This window comes from Falco punctatus, assembly GCF_963210335.1.
Source record: "Falco punctatus genome assembly, chromosome: 1".
Classification (NCBI taxonomy): Eukaryota; Metazoa; Chordata; class Aves; order Falconiformes; family Falconidae; genus Falco; species Falco punctatus.
Window position 1 is genome coordinate 47,284,466 of NC_137580.1, and position 21,896 is coordinate 47,306,361.

The following is a 21,896-nucleotide window of genomic DNA, read 5'->3' on the forward strand; positions in this document are numbered from 1 at the left end:
CTTTGTCTTGAAAAACAAATAACACAACTGCGTGCAAATCCATCTATCAGGAACAATCTAGCTAGGCACCACCAGAAGCAGCAGACTTGAGTAGACTACAATATTGTATTTGTAGTATTACCAAATCATTATTATCAAAGCCCAGCTCCATACATAGTACAACATGGGCTAGAAGCCCCATCTGCTGTCAACCTTTTGAATTCCTCAGTAGGGGGATTTACTTTTCATACACTGCAAGACTTGCAGAAGCCCCTTCTTAGCTTCTTTTGCCCCACTAGAGATGTGCAATCTGAGGTTGCCTGCTTAAAACAAGAAATTTGGCTAGTGTGATTAGCCATGTATTCTAAATGATATCTTCAGTCAGAAAAAAAACACTGAGCACGAGACTACTGAATATGAAATCAACAGCAACAACTTCTGCTCCACACCCTGGCAGCTTCTGCAGCTGCCCACTCTGCTGGAAGAACATCTTGAATCCTTCCTCAGCTCTACAAACCTCAAACTGAAGAACATTCTTGTGGTACTTACCATGCTGGACTTCTCAAAAAAATACAGCTGTTAAAATAGCATCTTGCTGAACAGATCCTCCATAACAAACTACCAAGACAACTGGCTTATTCAAACTCATTAGCACTCTGCCCTGGGTTTTCAGAATGCAAAGATACTGTATTCCAAATCGGAATTAAAGTAAACAACATTGCCAGTGCAGGATTTAGCAGCTTTAACAGTGCTCTGTCCCAGACAGCTTTTTTGTTCTTTATAGATAAAATTTCTGTAAGAGTGCATACAAACAAACAACTTAAGAACATTAATAATCAACAGGGCTGCCTTCTAAACATCAAAACTTATGTCAGATACTTACAAGTACAAGGTACTACATTTACTGTTTTTCTTAAAATTTAAACCAAAAAGGGATAAAACCTGCAAGATAAATACATGGTAGAAGTCAAGAAAAAACAGAACTGAAAATATGAGTTAGAACATCGCTTAGGTTCTACTAAGATTTTCTCAATTCCACCACGACTTCTTTTTCCTGACACTTCCTTGTAATTAAACATGCATTTAAAGCTTTCAAATGGTCACACTGCAAAAGGACAAATATGAGATTAGAGCACAGAAATGTTTAAACTGCAAAAAATATCCAGTGGTAGAGAAACTGAAAGTGAAAACCAGAAATAGTATAGCACATATGAAAAAATGGTATGTAATATCAGCTCTGGTATCTTATACAGGGATAGCAACACATCAGTCCCAGCTTTTATGCCTTATCCAGAACTTGATGCAGGATAGACAGAACCTGGATACCTGATGCCAGATACAAACACTTTCCAAGGGTAAAGAGTCCTTTCATATCTCTTCATCAACATCCTCTGCAATATGCAAGCAACTGTTCTGTATGGCATAGCAAAAAGTGAATTAATTTAGCATCCAATTCCAGCAGACACTCTCTTGAGGTGCAAATCCTGTGCGTGGCAGAAATGGAGATGGACAAGCAGCACTGAGAAACATTTTCCAGCAAGAGGAACTCTGAGAGATGGGAAACTTATTAGCACAATGTTTTCATATCGCCTCCATCAGTTTCCTCAAAAAATACAAAACCAGCTGAAGCATTAAAGCATCCTAGGGTCTAGGAGAATCCCATTGGAATACGGTATCCAGCTGTGGGAGTCAAAGCTAAAATAAACTAATTAAAGTATTAGGTGGAGCCTTAATATTTTCATTAGAGAAGAAACCTTTCTCTTAATTTTTCACCTTCAATGCCACTGTAAGTATGAGGAATTCCTCTTTCTTCCTCCAATAAAATTGTGCTTTTACATGTTTTGGTTTTAGGTACTGCCAAAAATTCTGCAAAAACTGTAGTTACTGTAGTGATTTGAGTTAATCACACACAAATGCAAAACTCCCAAACATGCCATTCCAATGATTATTTTTTTTGTTTAAAAAAAACAATCTGTAAAATAAAATCTAATTTCTGAAAGCTAGTAATTTTAGTTCTGTTAGTACCACAGGGAACACCAAGTGACAGTCAACAACTGATTTTTACATATCAAATGAACACAATTATAAATGTCACCACATCACCGAACCCAAAAATTAAAAGTGAGCTATGCAGAAACAAGAACAAACCATTATCATCACTTCATGTCAGTCTCCAGCCACAAGATATGCTTGATATGCCAGCTGGAATACAGTCCCCAAATGGCAAATTTTGGGGTGTCTACCAATTTTGCTAAAACAGACTTACTGTTTCTGCCACCAATGCTAGTCAGCGTAAAAATATTGCCCTATTTCACTTGTTTAACACAGAGAACAAAGTATTTCATACTTAATTTACTTCAACCATATCACACATTTTAACACCTCTAAATACGAAGTTTATAATTTTAATTGGGAAAGGCCAAAGAATTTAGAACAACTGAATTTTCACCCTCCCACTGTAACAAGCACTTGTTAACCATTAGTTCACACAAGCTGCCTAGGTTATTCCTTAAGAAAATAAAATCTGCATCAGTTATATATTACTGAAGATGAAGATACACATATAATATACCCAAAAATACTTAGTGGAATTTCCTAAAAAGAAACTATAGCTTTGAATGCTGCACCATTTGGAGAATTGATTTTTTTGTGTGTGTGTCTTGCAGGGCAAAGACCACAATAGGCATGAAACACAGCAAAAAGATTTCTGGCAGTGAAAAACTAGAGACATCTGCTTCAGTCACGTATGCCTTGCTGACTAAAATCATAAGCAAAACCTGACCGACCTCATCAGCGCTGACTTTTTTGTTTTGTTGGTACTGCTCAGCTGGCTGTTGGGGCAAGGGATTTAGCAGCAAAGCAAGAAGACTGTACACAGCAGCCTGTTTATGACTGTATTAATATGCATATTAGTTGCCCTTACACTGCTTGAGTACAAAACAGCAAAGACTGTTTTGTAGAGTCTGTACAAAACAGCACAGACTCACAGTGCCTAAAACATACAGGCTGCAGTTCAAAATGATTAGCCAGGAGAAGTGTCTATACTGGAAGTAATTCTGATTTGCTCAAGGTATGAAATCCCTTCTCTTCCCCCAACTTTTGTCACTGAGCTCTTTATTTCCACGATTCCGATAAGGTTCACATAAAGCCATTACCACCAGCCCTTTTCTGGTTATGAGCAGTCTTTCCATGAAAAAGAGGTCTACAGAAAAAAAAGGGGAAATAAAATCTAAAGTAACTTATTGATCAAAACAAAGATGACTGTACCAAACATTAATGCAGAATTAATTCATCATTTTGCACAGCTTAAATATAACCCGATCAAGTTAACAATGGTAAAACTGCAAGACAGGAGATCTGGAGACATGGCTGACCAGGTAGACTGTGAAACATCAGTTAAAATACATTGTTACCTTATTTGTTGTCCTCCACACCATAATCTACAAGATCCCTAAAGTAGTTGTGATCTCTTTGTTAAAACCCATGGGCATGTAATTTTTGCTGTAGCTTTGATAGCACAGCTCTGGACCATGAGTTGAAAGAACTGCATTATCCTAGTATAATACACAGTCCTAGGAAAAGATCAATTTATTTTTCCTTCCTGCACCCTCTTGGAGGTACTGATTCCTACTGATGAAAAAGCCTAGCATAAAACCTAGTTTAGTACGTAACTGTCCACCCATAAGAACTTCACTTAGTCTGTGAGAAGGGCAGGAACCAGGCTCACAGGCTGCCCTCAGAGTTTTACATCTATGGGTTTTACTCACGCTGGCAGCCTCTCACAAGTGGGGGACCCCCAGGGATCAACTGGGCCTCACACTCTCCAATGTCTCCCTAAATGACCTGGGTGACGGGATTGAGAGCACCGTCACCAAGCGTGCTGACACCACACGGGGTGGTGAGGTGGATGCATCGGAGGGAAAGCCATCTTACCGAGAGCCCTGGACAGGCCGGAGCAGCGGGCCAGCGAGAACAGGACAGAGTTTAGCAGAGACGAGCGCAAGGTCCCACACAGGGGACGACACAACCAAAGGGCCCGGTACGGGCTGGGATCTGCACGGGTGGGGAGCGGCCTTGCCGAGAGGGACCTGCGGGTCCCGGTGGACAGCAAGCTGAACAGGAGTCAGCAGCGCGCCGCTGCAGCAGCAAAGGCAAATGGGCTGCAGGGACATTGCTAGCCGAGATAAGAGATGCCATCGTCCCGATCTACCAAGCGCGTGTCAGGCCACACCTGAAGTACTCCTGTGTCCAGTTCTGGCCTCCACAACTCACGAGAAGACACAGACAGAGTGGACAGGCTCCAAAGGAGGGACACGAAGATCACCAGAGGCTGTAGGATCTGCTCTACGAGGAAAGGCTCAAGGAGTTTGGTCCTTCCTCCTCGGAGGACAGAAGGCTCGGGGGAACCCCATCACAGTTTTCCAGTACTTAAAAGGTGGCTACAAAAAGAATGGAGGCTCTTTCTTCACAAGGAGGCCCACGGAGAGGACAAGGGGCAACCGATACGAGTTGCACCAGGAGAAGTTTCACCTTGATATAAGAAAAAAATTTTTTTACGCTGAGAATCAATCACTGGAACGACCTCCCCAGGAACTTGGTAGAGTCCCCATCAGCTGGAGTTCTTCAAGAAGCAGCAGCACAGGGTGTTAGATAATCCCATCTAGGCTCCCCTTCCCCCAACAGGCTGGACCAGATGATCTTTTCAGATACCTTCCAACCTGGACTATTCTGATTCCATGAACTGACTGACAAGGTAGCTTCAAACAAATTCCTGTAAAACAACCTCTATTTTTGAAGGAGGTATTCAAACTTACATCTCATCTATACACTAAGGTAACATTCCCTGCCTTGTTTCACACGCGTTTACACTAACAGGGACATAATCAAAATAAGCAATAAGGTAAGCAATATCCTTCAGATATATCCAACCAGTACACGACCTCGGGCTCTGTCCACATGTACACGAACACAGATATTCTAACAAAAATAACTAGATAAATACCCCATCCTAATTGCTGGCAGAGTCTTGAGTCACAAAACATTGCAGATAACTCCTTTCACAGACTGTAAATAACAGGCTAAAACTTCACCACCAATTTTTGTAAATGCCTAAAATAGTAGAAAAATACTCCACAAAACACCAATATTTAAGGCACAATGACATGTCTAGTGACCAAGGAAGGCATCTATTGTATCATTAAGACTAGTTTAAGAATTTACTGTTTATATTTAAAGCTGTCATTTATCGGCTCATTGTAACCTTAAAATGAAGGAGTAGGCTTTACCACATACCCTAGGCAAGCAAATGCTTGAATACAGATTCAGCAGTTACTTCTTCCTCCCTTGCACTGTCTTACACCAAAAACTCCAAAGAGGCTTGAAATCAACTAATTATAACTACATTGTTCTTTGGTTGTGTCACTTACTTTCCTCTCATGATTCCCAGAACAACTTCTCTTGCCATATTCCAGATCCAGCCTTTCAAAGAACTTAGGCTTGTTCTTGGCTTTAAGCATATCAAGTCATCTCATTCTGTTAGCATATGAATAGCCCTCATTTAGGTTTCTACTCAAATCAATGGCTTTATCAGGATCTTGACCAATAGTTCAAATGCATGTTGAAAGCTGAAAAATTCCTGCAATTTATTTTTTAAAACTACTGATTTTACTGTTTCCAACATTGAAATGGCTAAGATTCCAGCGGTGTATTTTATTAGCTGCCTATTTACAGTTCACTAAGTTATAGGTATATTAAAAATGGTTCTAAAAACTGAATTCATGAAAAGAAACCATTAAAAAAGTAATACTGCATGGATTGTTTCCTGGAGCCAATATAAACAATGGACTAATTGCCACTTCCCTGCTGTAGCTACAAACATCTAATTTTCACTCAGGCCAGCAGTATTATTCCACAATCACACCAATGTAAAAAAACCCTTCTTTATACTCTTCTGAGTCTGCACAAAACCACAGTTTCTCTGAAACTTTCAAAAAAACATGGAACACATTTATTCCTTACCAAGAAAGCTGACTACTGACATGGGCAGCTCAAGTCTGGATACTGCTTAACGAACATCTTGCAAAAAAACACTTTCCAAACTGAGCTGAACATCTAACTTCTTGACCATCAGGCCTCTGTGACTAGAAAGAGGAACTTTCTACACAGATCAGGTACCAGTGAAATAGTTAACCCTTCCTTGGCAAAACCATTTGAGAAGCCCCCTTTACCTTTTATTTTTTCTCCAATTTTGCTCAAGGTTTCTAGAGCACAAGTTTTAAAATGTTTTTCAAATTACTCTGTGACCACAGTTAGTAATAAAAGTATGTAACCATAGTCCCCATTTAAGATTGAAAAATTTTGGCCCATATGCATTTCAACAAATGACACGCTTAACCAAGGTTTCCACTTTTCTCCATTGATTAAACAGGGAACCCTTCAGCAACAAACCTCTTCATGTAAGTATATCAGTTTGGTGCCTAAAACTAGGTGCAATTAATACAGCTCAAAAAATTACACAGCACTGGTTGATGATGGAAAATGTCTAAGGCAGTAAATCACAGGCTGATTTGAAGCAGCCTCCTTTAACAGGTCCCAAATGGTTCCTACAATCCTAACAGCCTTTTCCTCCCGATAAAAACCAAAAAGGCAAACAACGACCCATGAGCTGAACAGGGCTCCAGAATCTGAGGAGTGGAAATTTGCTCCCTGATTCTCTATTTGGAAAACAATAAACGTATACATATATAGAGCTCCATATACACAATACTTCATTGTTTCAAATCCATTCAGTCTATACTCTAGTATACACTAGTAGTTCACTCAACACACTGTTCTACTCTGGCTAAGCTGGTTTTGCTACCAGAGCCAAGTTGTTTCAAGGCACTTGGGTATTTCCACAACATGCTGCACTCTAACAACATGACTGTCAGCCTCAGCACTGATTATTTAACAGCACAAATGATTTGTTTATAATCCACAGGAGGTTGTAAGGCCAAATAAATGCATTTCAAGAATTCTATGGTTAGCTCATTTTTTCAGATAAAATTACAAATGCTACACTTAAATTTCTAATTGCTGTTAAGTGAAAACAGCAAGAAAATAAGTTAATAAAAATGACATATCTCAGAGGAAAAAACAATCATAAAAGAATTTAGGTATTTTGGATATGCATATGACATCAGGGACAACTTAGTTATTTCTGAAAATAATATTTTGGAGAGTTTGTCTTTTCAAGGAATACACTTGCTGTAGTATTTGTATGTTGTATGATACAGCTCTAGATAACTTTTCAATAGCCAAGTAAAACTCTTCAGATAATAAAGATAAAATCTTTAAAATAAAAGATAAAAGATCAGGGGAGTCCTTTAAAAATAACTTATTCTAAAATATTATACAAATAGATGTACTAAATATTACATTTTTATGCACACAGATCTAGGAACATATTAATATGAAGCAGCCGGACTTCTGAGCTTTTTTTTCCCCTTCTTTTATTTTATTAAGTTGTTAAAAGGAGTTTATAGACTTCTTTTAAACTAAGTATTTCAAAAGGGGAAATGTATTGGCCAAGCAGGCACTTACCTATTTATTGGAGCATAGACTACAACAGCTAGATCTCTAGTAATACCAATCAGATACAGAAAAATAGGCAACTTGGACTTCTCACATGACACACAAGGATGATACAAAGCTGCAGTTCAGTGCACAAGAGCAAAAATGTGCGTGTACAAATGCTGCCTTATAAATCAAACTTCATGTAAAACAAAATTTGAAAAAAGGGAAAAGACAGATCTAATTTAGCTAAGCATCAATACAGTGGCAACTACAACACCAATATACAATGGCAGTACCGTAAGGCCTTGAGAAGAGGTGGTGCACCTAATGAAGACTTACTTACTCTTACTGCTCCAGCTGTTCCTGAAGAAAAACCGAGGTTTTCTACCGTCCATTCAGACAGCCCTGTGTGAAACAGTCTTTGATGTATGCAGCATTTAGAAGACTGCAACTGTTGCATGCAGGTATATTAAGTTTTGTTTCAAGAACCATCAAAAGGAAATATATTTAAAAATTAAAAACAATGAAAAACAGTTTTAGTTGTATCTTTCTGTCCTTCTTATAAAAATATGAAACAAAAAACCTGAGCCCAAAGATTGGCACATCCTAAAAATATACATATATGTACTATTTCCTCTAACACTATTGGAAAAAATATTTTACCCTCTCTTTCTATCCCCAAACCTAGACAAATTTTGGAATTCCTGAAGTGCTAGGAAGAGATAAACAGATGAAAAAGGGAGAACAAGCGGCAGTGGAAGATCTACTTTGACTGATATAGTGGTCTTTCAGTCTGCCTGTACCACAGTAAAAATGTTATTGCATACAACGTATGCAGTATATCACATACATGCATGTTATGCAAATACTGAAAAAAGCAAGTAACTCATACTTCTGTTTCAGTTACATTTTTCTGCCCTAAACTTTATTGCTCTATTATTCTCCTTAAGTGCTCTGAACAAAAGTAAACTTAAAACTCTCGTGCAGTTTCAGAAGATGAGAATATAAACTAGTGTTCTTACCCGTTTTGGCCAACACCACTGTGGAAGTTAAATTACTGTTAACTGGAACGCTCCCCTTATTTTACTATGAGAAACAAAATGGAAAACCCATGTTTTCTAGAAAAATCAAAACCTACTTAAGGCAAACATTTGGTACTTTCCAACCTAAAACCTGAAGTGTCTCTTAAGACATGCTGTATAGAGAAATAAAAGGGAGATCATGGACATATATGAATCCAGTGCTTTATGCATTCAAACTTTTCTGTAACTAGTTGTCTCAGTTGCCACAGCACTGAAGAAAACTGCTAGGAAAAAAAAGCACCTGCTGTTCAAAGGAAGAATACTTAGAAGTGTTGCTGTCACTTGATTGTTAATTCAATGAAAATTTTTAACCAAGCATAACCCAATACCATCTGTCAAATCTGACTGAAGTGATGTTATTACCTCAGAGCGTATATGCTGGAGAGACTACATGTAGTGACAGAAACACTCTCATAGTCACTGCTGGAGATGGAGCTGAGGGGGGAATCACGTAAGCCATCCTGAGAACTGAAAAAACATACGGAAACAAAATGAACTGCTGAAGCGAACAAAGGTAAAAAACAGCACTGTGTAACTCATGGCTTGTTATGGATTATACAGAAATAAAAAGTAAACTGGCAGTTGTATTTTTGATCTTCAAAAAATGATACAAACCTATCCTGTTTTCTTCTCAAAAGCACAGACAATTTGGCAAAGTCAGTGGGCACAGATCTTACAAAAATCTTCGGTTTAATTCATGCCATAGAGTTAAAACATTCAGGAAAGAACCAAGGACCCTACATTTTCATAGGGTATAGAGGGAATAGTGTACTCATGCTGCTAAATATGGTTTAACATTATAAGAAAGACATAAAACTGAAATTTCATCAAGTCACTGGTGTTTAAGGCCAAGACACCCGAAACAGTAAGCTTCAAGAACTTCTGAAATATTGTGTAAAGTTTGACCTATGTTTCCTTCCAATGGGAATGAAATAGTCTCAGAAAGCAAAAAGCTGACTGAATTCAGTGAAGGAAATAAAGATAATACACCTAACCCTATCCTTAAATTTACTCGGTCCCTACATGTGTACCTCAAATTTTGTGATTTAAACCAACAGATAAGCAGGAAGGAGCAGTCCCATGGCAAACTACTGACACTTCGTTAGAATAAATCCTCTAGCCGCTAAGTAAAAATATATGAATGGTTTAAATGAATGGTACACAACTTCTCTGGTATCCCTGAGCTAATGAAAAGCCTTTAAATAACACGTCATTTTAGATCTTACATCACATCATCAACATAAACTTGGATTAGAAGATTAAAAGTGGTTTCATAAGCCCTACAGAACTATCTTGGAAAAAATAATTTTTTGTTTCAGTAAAAATTTACTGCTAAGCTACTGGAAATTCCACAAGCTGAAAAAAAATTATACTAGGTAAGAAAATGCATGATCTTGAGCGGAGATATCTAAGTTGTATTGCTTCTAGGCAGTGCAGAAGAATCATTTGAGCCTGCTGAAATGTTCAGTCAACAGAAATCTTTGGACAACACACAGAGAAACCGAAGAAGTAACTTTAGTTAAAAAAAGGTGTAGTTATATAGGTCAGGATTACTTAACCTTCATTCTGCACAATAACTATCAGATTGTTTAATGCTCTTTTGATTCGTAGATGTACGCAGGGTCCATCTCCAAACCAGCTACATTCCAAATTATTTTCTTCTACCAACTAGAAGTCTCGAAGAATGCTTAAGGGGAATACTTCAAAGCAGTATACAGAAGGTATGTACTCTAATCCCACTAAAAATAATAGGATTTGCTTGCATACCTCCCACTAATCACTTGGAAAATGTACCCCTTCATGTTCCTCATTTCTGAATGCCAATTTGAAAATAAATCTCAAGTGTACTACGGTTTAGTTGAAAGGAGAGCCGTCACAACTGGAAAATAATTTTATCAGACTTGAACAAAAATCTATTTAACTTTCATTCATTTTATGTAATTTCCCTTGCTAATTCTGCTCATTATGAGAAGATATATGCATTTAAACAAAGGCTTACTCTTTTATAGCTCATCATCTTTACCCATCCAATCTTACAATATGGTCATGCTTCTAGTATGTACTTCTACTATCTGTTTTATAGCAACTAAATGATATTTAAAAACATTAGCATGTGATTTCACAGCATGATTGAACAGGTGTGGTGGTGTGATTCCCCCACCCCTTTTAGGCTTAAGCAATAGCCACCAGTGGCAGTCGCAGTGGCTGCACCCAGCTCAACACAATAGCTAAGGGCCATAAGTCTTGCTCAACAGCTGAGGGCTAGCTGAGCATGCGCCAACTGAAATACAGCTAGTATGCAAACATGGCTGTTAAGTCAATCACCTTATTTCATAAACAGAGGACAGCCCGGAGCCCATTGAGCTCTCCTGCACAGCAGTGGCTCCATGCCAGGATCTTCCCTTGACTAGGGATGCCTCTCAAGGTTACTCCTCAAGGCTGAGTCTGATACTCTGTGAGCTGGGAATAAGCGTGCTGAAACTTTGAGATCTTAGCTAAGTGATAAAAAGGATTGATTGAACATACATAATCCTTTAGACATAAACTGCTGATCAAGCCTGGAACTAAGTCTGGATCCAGCCACACCTAGACTGCTCTCTAGGAAGCAGTTTAGAACCTTAGGGGTCCTCTCAACCTCATGACTCAATGGGAGGGTCTCCCCAACAGTTTTGTCTGACCCAGTCCTCTGTGCAGTAAATACTCAAGTGTACCTTGCCATACAATCTTGTTAAACCACTGTTGCATTTACTGTTGAAGTTCAGCTCACTGGCTTCTATCAATAAAACATACTGTTGCTTCTCTCTTGCAAGTGCATCACTTTATGTAACAGCAGGACAAGCTGTCTTACCAAGGTGAAATGTATTGTTCAGAATAAAGTAATCTTTGTACAGCAGGACCAGGAAACAAGAAAAACTAGCAAACTCAGCACCTTCTTTTACCCTTCTCTCACCTCCCCACCCATTTCCAGGTTTTTCCAGTGTAACAATCCTGTCAGCTGATTTAGGTAGTAACAGTTTTTCTGAAAGATGTCTGGTTTGCTGTCTTTCAGTGCTTTCTGCAGAGCTCTGCCTGATATATTTGAAATCCAGTCAAAATATGTATTACCAACAGCACATGAAACAAAATTATGAAACTACTTAAAAACTTAAATTCAACTTTCTTAGGTTCTGGTTTTCTAGATTGTTTGTTTTGTTTTAAATAATTTGAGGTTTTCAGCTCTTATACACAACACAAAGGGCTATCACTTTTGATAAGAACTCAAAGATCTCATACATTTTTTGAGAGTTAAATGCTCTAGGCTAAAACATAAACCAACAAACCATAACCCTAAGTACCATCTCTCTATTAAGAGCAGTTATTATTTATTGTCAAACATTGTCCTAGAGTCATGAAACCAGTTTCTATCCTGAGCTAACTTTGTGGAGTGGACAGTCCAAGCCAGAAGGCAAAATAACAACGGTGGCACAGAGTGCTGGACCCTTGACAGTAAACCTGATGAGTAACTTCTGAACACAATGGTACACAACCAGCTTACATTATCAATGATCTGAGTGGTACTTCTATTTTCATCTTCACAGATGGCCTCTGACCAGCTTACAAGCCTCACCTCAAACCTCTTCCCCATGCTACTTTTCCCCTCATTTGAATCCTCTCTCACCTCTAACCAGTCACTATCTGCGTAACTTCCTCTCATCAGCTCCATCTCATCTCTTTTTAAGCCTTGTCTTAACACGGTGTGCCATTCTAAACTGTATCATAAATGCCTTCATTTTCCACGACTCCATCTTTTACTTGGTGCCCAAACCTGGCCATGCTGAGCTGTCTGCTGATTTCAGGATTAGATAACCATCTGGTCAGTCATCATTTGGCAATGTAAACTGCTTGGACACACTAGACACAAACCATGCTCACAAAAGTCAGTTTATTGTAATAAAGGATGTGTAGATTAGACAATCACAATGTGTAAACATTTTTCTCACTCCTGTGTACCAATACAGATCATATTTTTGAACCAGAAATAACATATATTATTTACAATGTTTATTTCTGGTTAATATTCAAGCTGTAACTCTTCAGATAAGAAATTCTGTGTTTATTTAGTACCAAGAAATAGGAATGCAATAATGATAACTGTTATATACCTTCTCAGTGATGTACTAAATAGCTTCTTAAAAAAACAAAACAAAAAAGACTCCTGACATACTCATGGCATTCCTTCTCAGTACACGCAGACTACTAACCTCTTTGTAGAATTTCTTCTCATTAGTGTCTGCCCAAAGATTCTTCTCTGCTTTTCTAAGATGCTGGTACTTCCTGAGCTGAATTGCCCTGCTTTCCCCAACTCTCTATTCCTGTTATCAGCTGATGGCTTAGCATGCATGTTCATTAGCACAATTATAAGAAGAGAAGGCACGAGCATATAGACACATTCTATAGCTGATAGTAGCTAAACCTTTCTTCCCACACCAGCCCACAGGCAATCTGAACTTCACCACATCTCATGCTCATTTGAAATTAATGCAGTGTTGTATTGGGGTTCATAGGACTGTTTAAGCTGTCTAAGGTGGCAAAAGTTTGTTTCATTTGTGAGGTCTTAAATGCCTACAGTGATATTTGCAAAATTACATTCTAGCATGGGATAAAATCATTATCCATGCTCACCAAAATAGAATTCTTCAGCACTTCTGATAAAAGCACAGGACAAAAATTTGAGGCAACACGAGCAAAGTGACACAGGGTGATGTGGCTGCCACTTTTCATGGAATACTGGCAGACTGAACTAACGACCATTTAATTAAAGCTGTTGGCCATTTTTGTGTAACTATTTAAATGAAAACAAACTGAAAGCCACCTTTATCCTGGCTTGTGAGCTCTTTTCCACTGGAAATGTGTTTCTAGCCCCTCACATGTAATTAAACCTCCAGTTGTTTCAGGGGATGGTTTCCTTATGAATGTTACTACTTGCGTTACAATTTCATTCCATGTTACATTAATTAATATGGCACAGACTTTCTCTGTCTCACTAAAGGAGAGCAAACTCTAAAGCCTCATGCGTTAGCTACACTGAATCCACTCAAGTAAGTGGCTTTTAAAGCTGTTTTACCTACTATATTAATTTCAGGAATCTCTATATTAAGAGTTAATGCAGTTCATTGCTGCTGCAGTGGATGTATGGACCTAGTAAAAGGGAAGCTGATATACAACAGACACCTTTTATTTGCATGGGCTTTGTAACAGCAGTTAGGTGATCAGATACCGCACAAAATCAGCATTCTACAGACAAGGTCAAACACTGCCACTATAAATTTGAGACTTGTATTGTTAAAAAGAAGGGAAAGTGGGACTGAAAAAAATCTTTATACTGAATCTGAATTTGGCCAGTTAAACAACAAAAAGAAACAGAATACTAGAAGGGGAACAGAGAAATTTTCATCAACAGCTAGCTAAAGGATTGGTTAAGGGAAGTTTTGCAGTTGAAAGGCTGATATTTTGTTCCCAATCAACTATTTCCTACTTGCTGATGAGAAGTTTTCTTAGTCCTGAATAGCTAGTTAAAAGAGTAATCAGTACAAGACACTAAGCAGACATGGTTTTGTTTATGTGAACATGCACAGCTGTCCATTAATTTTTATGGAAAAGGCAACTTTGCAATGTAAAAAGCACACACACTTTAAGTTTTACTGTGATGAGAATATTATAGGGAAAGCATGAACTCAAGACATTTAATGAAGTTAATTTGCATTGCAATATCAATTAATCTAGTTCTGATAAAGGAGCACTTGTAGAATCAAATGCTATAAACTAAAAGACAAGTTAGAAAGGTAATGTGCATGTGTGTGTTTTATAAATGTAAATGCTAGCCACCCCAGAAATACAAATGCTTTTTTTGCCATGCCTTTATAAAGGTGGAATGACTTATCTTAAAGTTGCTGTACTGAGAATGTGCACATACATTACACGTTGCTAAGGAGTGAATAAAATACAGCCAGAAAAGGCAAAATTAGAAACCAAATGTATAAAACAGGTATTCATCTTTTTACAAAGTCATTCTAATATGCTGAAGAAATATAATTTTAAATATTTTACAGTATATACTATCGTAACATATAACTAAACAATATATACTATTTTAGACTACAGAATTGCAACGCTAAGAAATGGGACAACTTGAATACCAAGCTGGAGAAGAAAAAAATATTCATCTTGTTCTAGAATTGCAACACAAATCAGCAAACAGCAAAACACGCTTTTCAAGCATGCCTTATTCCTCCTCCTCAAAAAACAAAAAATAGAAGATTTCACCATATGCTTTTAAGCCCCCACAAATAAATGTGAACAGCACCAGCACCTAACAAACAACGGACACAGGTAGAGCTTGCAGAAAGTGTGAAGGTAAGAAGTTTTCTTTGCTACCAGTTTCAGCTCCTTTTACCACTTCTCAGGTGCATTGTAAAAGGCTTCATCAAGAATACATTCAACAAACAGATAAAGAGAAAAAAAAAGTATAGTTTAAGCTAGACATAATAGATCTGCAGTGGAAAGGAGAGAAACTATACTTAAACCCCCTTTTTCTATATCAGAACTGCTTTAAGGTCAATATGAAGATAAACAAACATACAAAAGAACCAGTTATTTAAGACTACAATGTGAAAACAACAGCATTGCATGACAATATGAAACAAAGTGCCAAACTTCATAAAACATGTAGAAGAATCAGCAGTTTTACAAGGACTCTTCAACTCTGGAAAGAACAAAAAGCGAAGTATTTCCAAAACACCAAAAGACCACGATCTTCATTCTTCATAACGTTCTTACCCCTTGGAAAAACCAGGCAGAACACTACGACAGAATGAGCATTTAAAAAATTTGTATAGTTCGCTTCCAGTTGAAAAGAAGGAATACTAGATACAGATCTAGAACTTGGTTTTGGTGCTACTTATCTTTTTTTACCCCCGGTCTTGCTGTTAACTTACATTCTTTTTTACCCCCAAAACACCAAATGCTGCTTTGACATAGTTTTCTCATCTTCTGTGCTATACTTACATTGTCTCCCCCCTTGAACAGTTTTGTTTTGCTGCATGAGAGCCTTTACTAATCACATTGTCCCTTCAGCATCTCAGATAAAGACTACATCTTTGCTAACGCTTTTCTCATATATGCATCTCATTAATACTACTGCACAAGACTGTGCCCTTAAGTGTTTTAATGTCTTTCAGATACTTACAGGCAAATAATGGAGAAAGACGTACTAGCTATGACTTAAAAATGAATGTAGTAAAGACATGTCAATACCTAAATCTTAAGTAGAAGAGTATATAAGCTCTATTTTAAACTCCACTGAATATCGAGGCTAACTAGAGAAGTCTGATTTCGTATTTAAGGATTTAAGGATTAATTACAGTACACCTGACCGGATCATTGAAATTATACCTATGTCATATTGCATAATACAGGAACTGATTTACTAGAAGAAACAGTTTGTGCCATGACAGACACATTTGACAGCTGCTTGACTCAGACAAGGGAAAGAAAATTTTCTCCTCTAGTTGGTGACTTACAGTAACCAGAAAGTAAATACATTTTTCAGTTTGATGAACGAGCATATCCTGCAGCTATTCCACATATATTAGATTGCTTATTGTTCTAGCTAATGGGTCCATCATTCTGAAAATAATCTACTGTCTCCAACATTTCCCCTATGGTTAAGTTGGCATTCACAAGCATGTTAATAGGGAGCAGTCGACGAAGCCTAATGTGATCTTCCAATTTAAAAATACCATTGAAAAGCAGTGATTAGTCACTGCCCAAGCAGCATGAGTAAGAAAAGGTCCACAAAGTTCTGTTTTGTAACTGAATTATCTCTTTTAACGATAACATGACTAGTGATTCAGAGGTAAGAAAAAAATATATATAGATATATGAGAAAACTAGGGATCTACACATACAGAATTTTTTAATGTAGTCCTCAGTAGATCCCCAGCATCTCTCTTTCACAGAATATACCGAAGGACTATATGAGAATGCTTCCAAATAAAGGAGCAACAACGTAGTAACAAAATACCTCCATCCCTATTTCTCTACTTCTGCAAAAATTGAATATTTGCCAATTAATAACCAAGGTACCATACTCTTAATAATGAATAGAGAAAATTAGATGTAATCGACAAAGTAACTGTGGAAGAGGCTATGGTGAAAACAGGCGAGACCTACTACCTCGTTAACAAAATATTCAAAAATATTCACCTAAGAGCTTTAGGAGAGCTGAAGAATGCATCAGATTAATTAACCTCTCATTTAAAACCTCCTTGATGCCTGGAGTTTAAAAGGTGGCAATCTCTAAAAATAGAAAGGACTCCAAGGGGATTCAAACAACTCCAGCTCTGTGAGCCTGATGATCGTACCAAGCAACTGAACAGAATATATCAGAAGCTAAAACAGGTAGCCAATAATGAGAAGGTCTGCCTGAGAAGTAGTAACATGGCTGCTGCAGAGGGAGCCTCTTGGAAGCTCTCTGAAGGGGTCAAGAAGCTTGTGAAGAATGGTAATTTGGCTAGCATCCTCTGAATTTCCAAATAGGTTCTGTCAAAACACCTCACTGAAGACTTTCAAGAAAACTAAGGTGCTATAGCATAAGAGCAGAGTCCCAAAACAGATAAGTAATTCTTAACCATATATAGGGAGGAACTGTTAAACAACCACTTCTCAGAAGAGCAGGGTGCCACTGCTGAAATTCTTTAGGACCCTGGGGGTTTTGTTTTCACATACAATCTGCAAAAACAGGGCGAGAAATGAAGTCTGAAAGGTTGCTACTGGTGCAAAATTTTTTAGGGTAGTAACAATAACAGCAGACTGAAGAACTGCAGAGGATCTTAAAGTCTGAATGACAGGTAATAAAATGGCAAGATAAGATTCAACTGGTAAACACAGGGAGAACAATTTTAGCATCAGATATAGAATGACAACATCTGAGCTCACAAACAGGATCTTAGGGTTTTGGCAGGCAACTCAAACTCTAAGATCACCACATGGTAAAAACTCCAAAGTGAAATAATGGGAGCCATTGGAAAACAAAGAGAAAACTATTATGCCACTGTGCAAATCCATGGTTTGCTCCTATCTTACATGTAGTTCTGATTCACTTATCTCCAAAAGGAAACAGTGTAACTGAAAAAAGTTTAGAGCAAGACAAAAGGAATGATCAAAGCTACATAACTCCTGATCAAGTAGGCTGTGACTTTTCCAACCTGAAAAAGTAACCACACAGACAAGTGTGACTGAGGTCTACATCACAACCAGCATGGAGAGGCCAGGCAGGAACTACGAGTCATTCAATGAAGCTATTAAGAACCAAGTCCAGAGCAAACGAAAGGATACAGAGGAACACAGACATACAGAACTGTGTAAAAGGACAATTCTCATACAGAGTTTTTGCACAGTATTAACAGAGGCTGGACAAAGGTGGAGAAGAAGTTATAACATCCACAAACCATGGAAGGCTGAAAAAACAGTTTATATATATAATTTTATTACCTTTTGCAAACTTGTTCTCACAAGTCTCACTTAATATCCTACCCAGGGCAAAAATTATTAGACAGATCGCCCGAGTTTTGTCAACAATGTATAATTTATCAGGAGTCTAATCAAACATAATTACTTATAAGCAACATTCCACTAAGTGTTGCCAAAGCATGAAACAAAGGGATTTGTGAATTACTTCTTAAAATGAAGTCCATTCAGAAACCCTACTGTAAGGCCTTGAATATGATACTTGCAAGCCTAAGACTGCAAATACTCAGAATAATGAGAAAGATAAAACTACCTACTCAAAAGTTGAGTTTTGTGCACACGAAGTTGTGATGTACACAAGAGGAATTAACTCCACTGTAAAAAAACCTCTTGATTCTTTTTCTACTACCAGTAAAATATTTCATAATTCAATAGGTCTGTTATTAAATAAGTGTTTATTTCTGTAGCCTTCATACTGTGACAATGCTTCATGGTTCATGCTATCCCCCACTGTGTTATCCTGAACTCTATACACATATAACGAAGAGAGATACTGCATCACACACATGATCTCCACAGTACTGACACAGTGAGGCACAACAGAAGATAACTGTCACGGAAATACAGAAAACAACAACAACTTCCATTTAAATTCTTTCCCCTGCTTTATGATATTAATACTTCAGGGAAACGGAGGACTTTACTCACTAGGAAACAGGTTATCTTTTGAACAGTAAAACAAAATGATGTCTTGTTTCCTACTGATGTGTATATGATCCCTAACGTCTAATCAAAGTTGAGCTGAAGCATGGCACTTTAATACAACTATTATTATGGTCTCACCCTATCATCTAGTTCCTTATTTTCATTAAACATACAGCTGCTTCTGCACTCTATTAGGCTCCTTCAGCACAGAGGTATTCACAAATACATTTGTGCCCCCAGGCTACATTATCAGATCAATCCCATTCCCTCAAATGAAGCTAAGGTAAGATGTGTTCAGATCCCAATTTAATCCTGTGCAGTGACGCACAAGTTCACTTTTCATTATCTGCCAGCCACTTTTCCTGCAAAACAGCAGAGTACCACAGAGATAATGACCTGGGTAACATTTAGGGGCAATGCACTCTTTGTTACATTAAGCTGGTAATGTAACATTGATTTCAATGATACAGACGCCGTATGATTAAAATCCAGGTGTTCTCCACATGTTTTCCGAAAGAGATATAATTAAGTCAAATAAAAAGCTACTTGCATTAAAAAAAAGAATATTGATAAAATCCTTAATCCTGCACCACACTATTTTCTTTAAAATCAACATTATACACCAATCACTGAAGTACAAGAATATAGGAACTTCTTTACAAGCAAATTTCTACCAAGACATTAAGTGGCTCTTACCTTGAACTAGATCTTGACTTTACATCTTCCTTTGCTGTCCTCTCACTATTAGCATCTTCATTGGTGTCCAGTTTTTTCTCACTTAGTTGTTTTCTCTTCTCCCACTTCTGCTGCTGATTTGAGATGCTTTCTGCTTCTCCCTGTGAGTCATTTTCTGCTCCTACCTGCGAACCTGAGGAATGTGCCAGGCACTTAGAGGAGACTGGCAGGTTTTGCTCTTCCCTGCCCAAGTCTCCTTCTGCTAACAAAGCAGAACTTTCGGGTTTTAATGTTTCCTTTGCAGGGACTGAATTGTCCAAGTTATCTACATGGTCCATTTCCTTAGACTTTACTAATGTGTATGAAGCATTTACTACACCTCCTGCAGAATGTTTAGTCTTTAAACCTTCAACACTGTCCTCCCTGCTGTCTTCACAGCTGCCACAACACACACAGGAATTAATTAGACAGTTTGTGGCAGCTATACTGAGTTTATGAGATTCATCCTCCTCCTCATTTGCTAATGGATTAGCAGATCCAGGAACACAACTAATAGCTGCTTCTGGAGTTGTTACTGGGGATTCTGAGCTAGAGGGAGATTTAGGATTGAATATTACAGTAGCAGATATTTTCATTCCTCCTGTCCTGTGAGCTATCACTTCTGCCATTTCTGCGTCATCAGCGTATGCATCCCAGCCATTGAGGTACAATTGCGAGTCCGGACCTTCTAGACAGCTGCATGAATTCTGAACTGAAACGCCAGATATCTGTTTGCCATCTTCAATATTGTTATTATTGCTTAAGTCACTTTCAGCATCTTTTAAAAGCACAGTTTCCTCTGTCTGGTGGCCATTCTCGTATAGCAAAGCATCTCTATATTGCAGGTTCTGTTTTGAATCGTGGCAAGGGTTGTTCACCCAAGCAAAAGTATCACTTACTGAATCCAACCCAGCAAGAGCTTCTCCTGCTCCATCTAGGTCATCCATAAAAAATACTCTGTCGTCTTCATCAGCTAAATTGTCAAGATGGTGTCTTGTTGGTGAAGCCTCTGTGCTAGAACTATTTCTTAGGCTAGGCCTGTGAGCTGGAGATTGACAGATGCTTGGAGGGGAAAGCAGAGAAGACATTTCATCTCCAACTCTGTGTACCATCCTGTTCAGCTGTTCCAGCTCCTGTTCATCATACTGCATAGAACAAGCCAGCTCAGCCTCTGTATTTTCAGCTTTTGCTGAAAGCTCCTTAGCAGGCAAAGTCGCAGCTATGCCTGGTGTAATGACAGAGGGTGCTTCAGGATCTGCTCTGACTGGAAAATCCAAATCTTGAGAGATGCAGAGGTTACGTTCTAGTGTGTGCAGTTCATCCTCAGTTAATGTCTGAAGTAGATCCCTGAAAATAGACAAATACACACATCACTGTGCATTTACAATCTTAGGAGGAACTGACCTTACAGATCTTAAAAAAGCTTTTTACTGTTAGTACAGAAAGCCAGAACCTGAGGGCACAGAGTACTCTCAGCTGTGTAACTCAAGGTGCACTTGACCTTCATATTCACAACATGTGATTGCTGATGCCTGATTTTGACATCACTCATGCAAATACAGGGTACCAAATTACTTAATTCCTGCAATGAAGACCCAAAATAAATCAAAACATGCCCCAAAATGGATCTTTCCCCATTTACATATAGTGTTACCCACAGTTAGATATACTGTCATTTTAATTTAATTCACAAATTTGACTGATTAGCAAACCGATTTGCTATCCTTTATAGTAGATTCTGAAAATTGTTCTGTAAAAAGTACTGTGTAAGTTTTACACCATTAAATAGTCAGATAAAAAGAATAATTTAAAATACTAATATCACTTCTACAACACTGATGTCTTGGAAGCCTGTTCCCTGAAACCAGGATTGGAAGTTGGTTCACTCCTGCGTCAAATATGTAACTATGCTGGTTTTGGCTGGGATAGAGTTAATTTTCTTCATAGTACTTACTATGGGGCCATGTTTCGGATCTGTGCTAAAAACAGTATCCATAAGACAGGGATGTTTTCATAAATGCTGAGCAGTGCTCACACAGAGCCAAGGCCTTTTCTGCCTCTCACCCTACCAAGTGGGTGGGGGGGTGGGGCACAAGAAGCTGGAAAGAAACCCAGGTGGGACAGCCCTGCCCCACCTGACCCAAGGGATATTCCATATTATGGGACACCCTACTCAGCATATAAAGTTGGGGAAGAAGGAGGAAGGGGGGGAACATTCGGAGTGATGACATTGGTCTTCCCAAGTAACCAGTACACACAACAGAGCCTTGCTTTCATAAAATCATTTAGGTTGGAAGAAACCTTTAAGACCATCAAGTCCAACAGTTAGCCCAGCTCTGCCAAGTCCATCACTAA

General features: G+C 38.2%; 1 protein-coding gene across 7 annotated transcripts in view; it reads right to left on the reverse strand.

Moving 5' to 3' along the window:
* Positions 1-21,896, reverse strand: part of ZFYVE28 (zinc finger FYVE-type containing 28) — a 165,199-nt gene that overhangs the window by 24,657 nt on the left and 118,646 nt on the right. For 4 of the 7 annotated variants that reach the window (XM_080410363.1, XM_080410362.1, XM_080410364.1 and 1 more), the window contains exons 8-9: positions 19,524-20,888; positions 8,979-9,083 (exon numbers count right to left, since the gene is read on the reverse strand). In XM_080410363.1, the coding sequence (XP_080266489.1) occupies positions 8,979-9,083; positions 19,524-20,888 (1,470 nt within the window). Of the gene's footprint in view, positions 1-8,978; positions 9,084-19,523; positions 20,889-21,896 lie in introns of those variants that run through there. The other 3 variants (XM_080410366.1, XM_080410365.1, XM_080410368.1) reach the window with 2 other exon arrangements.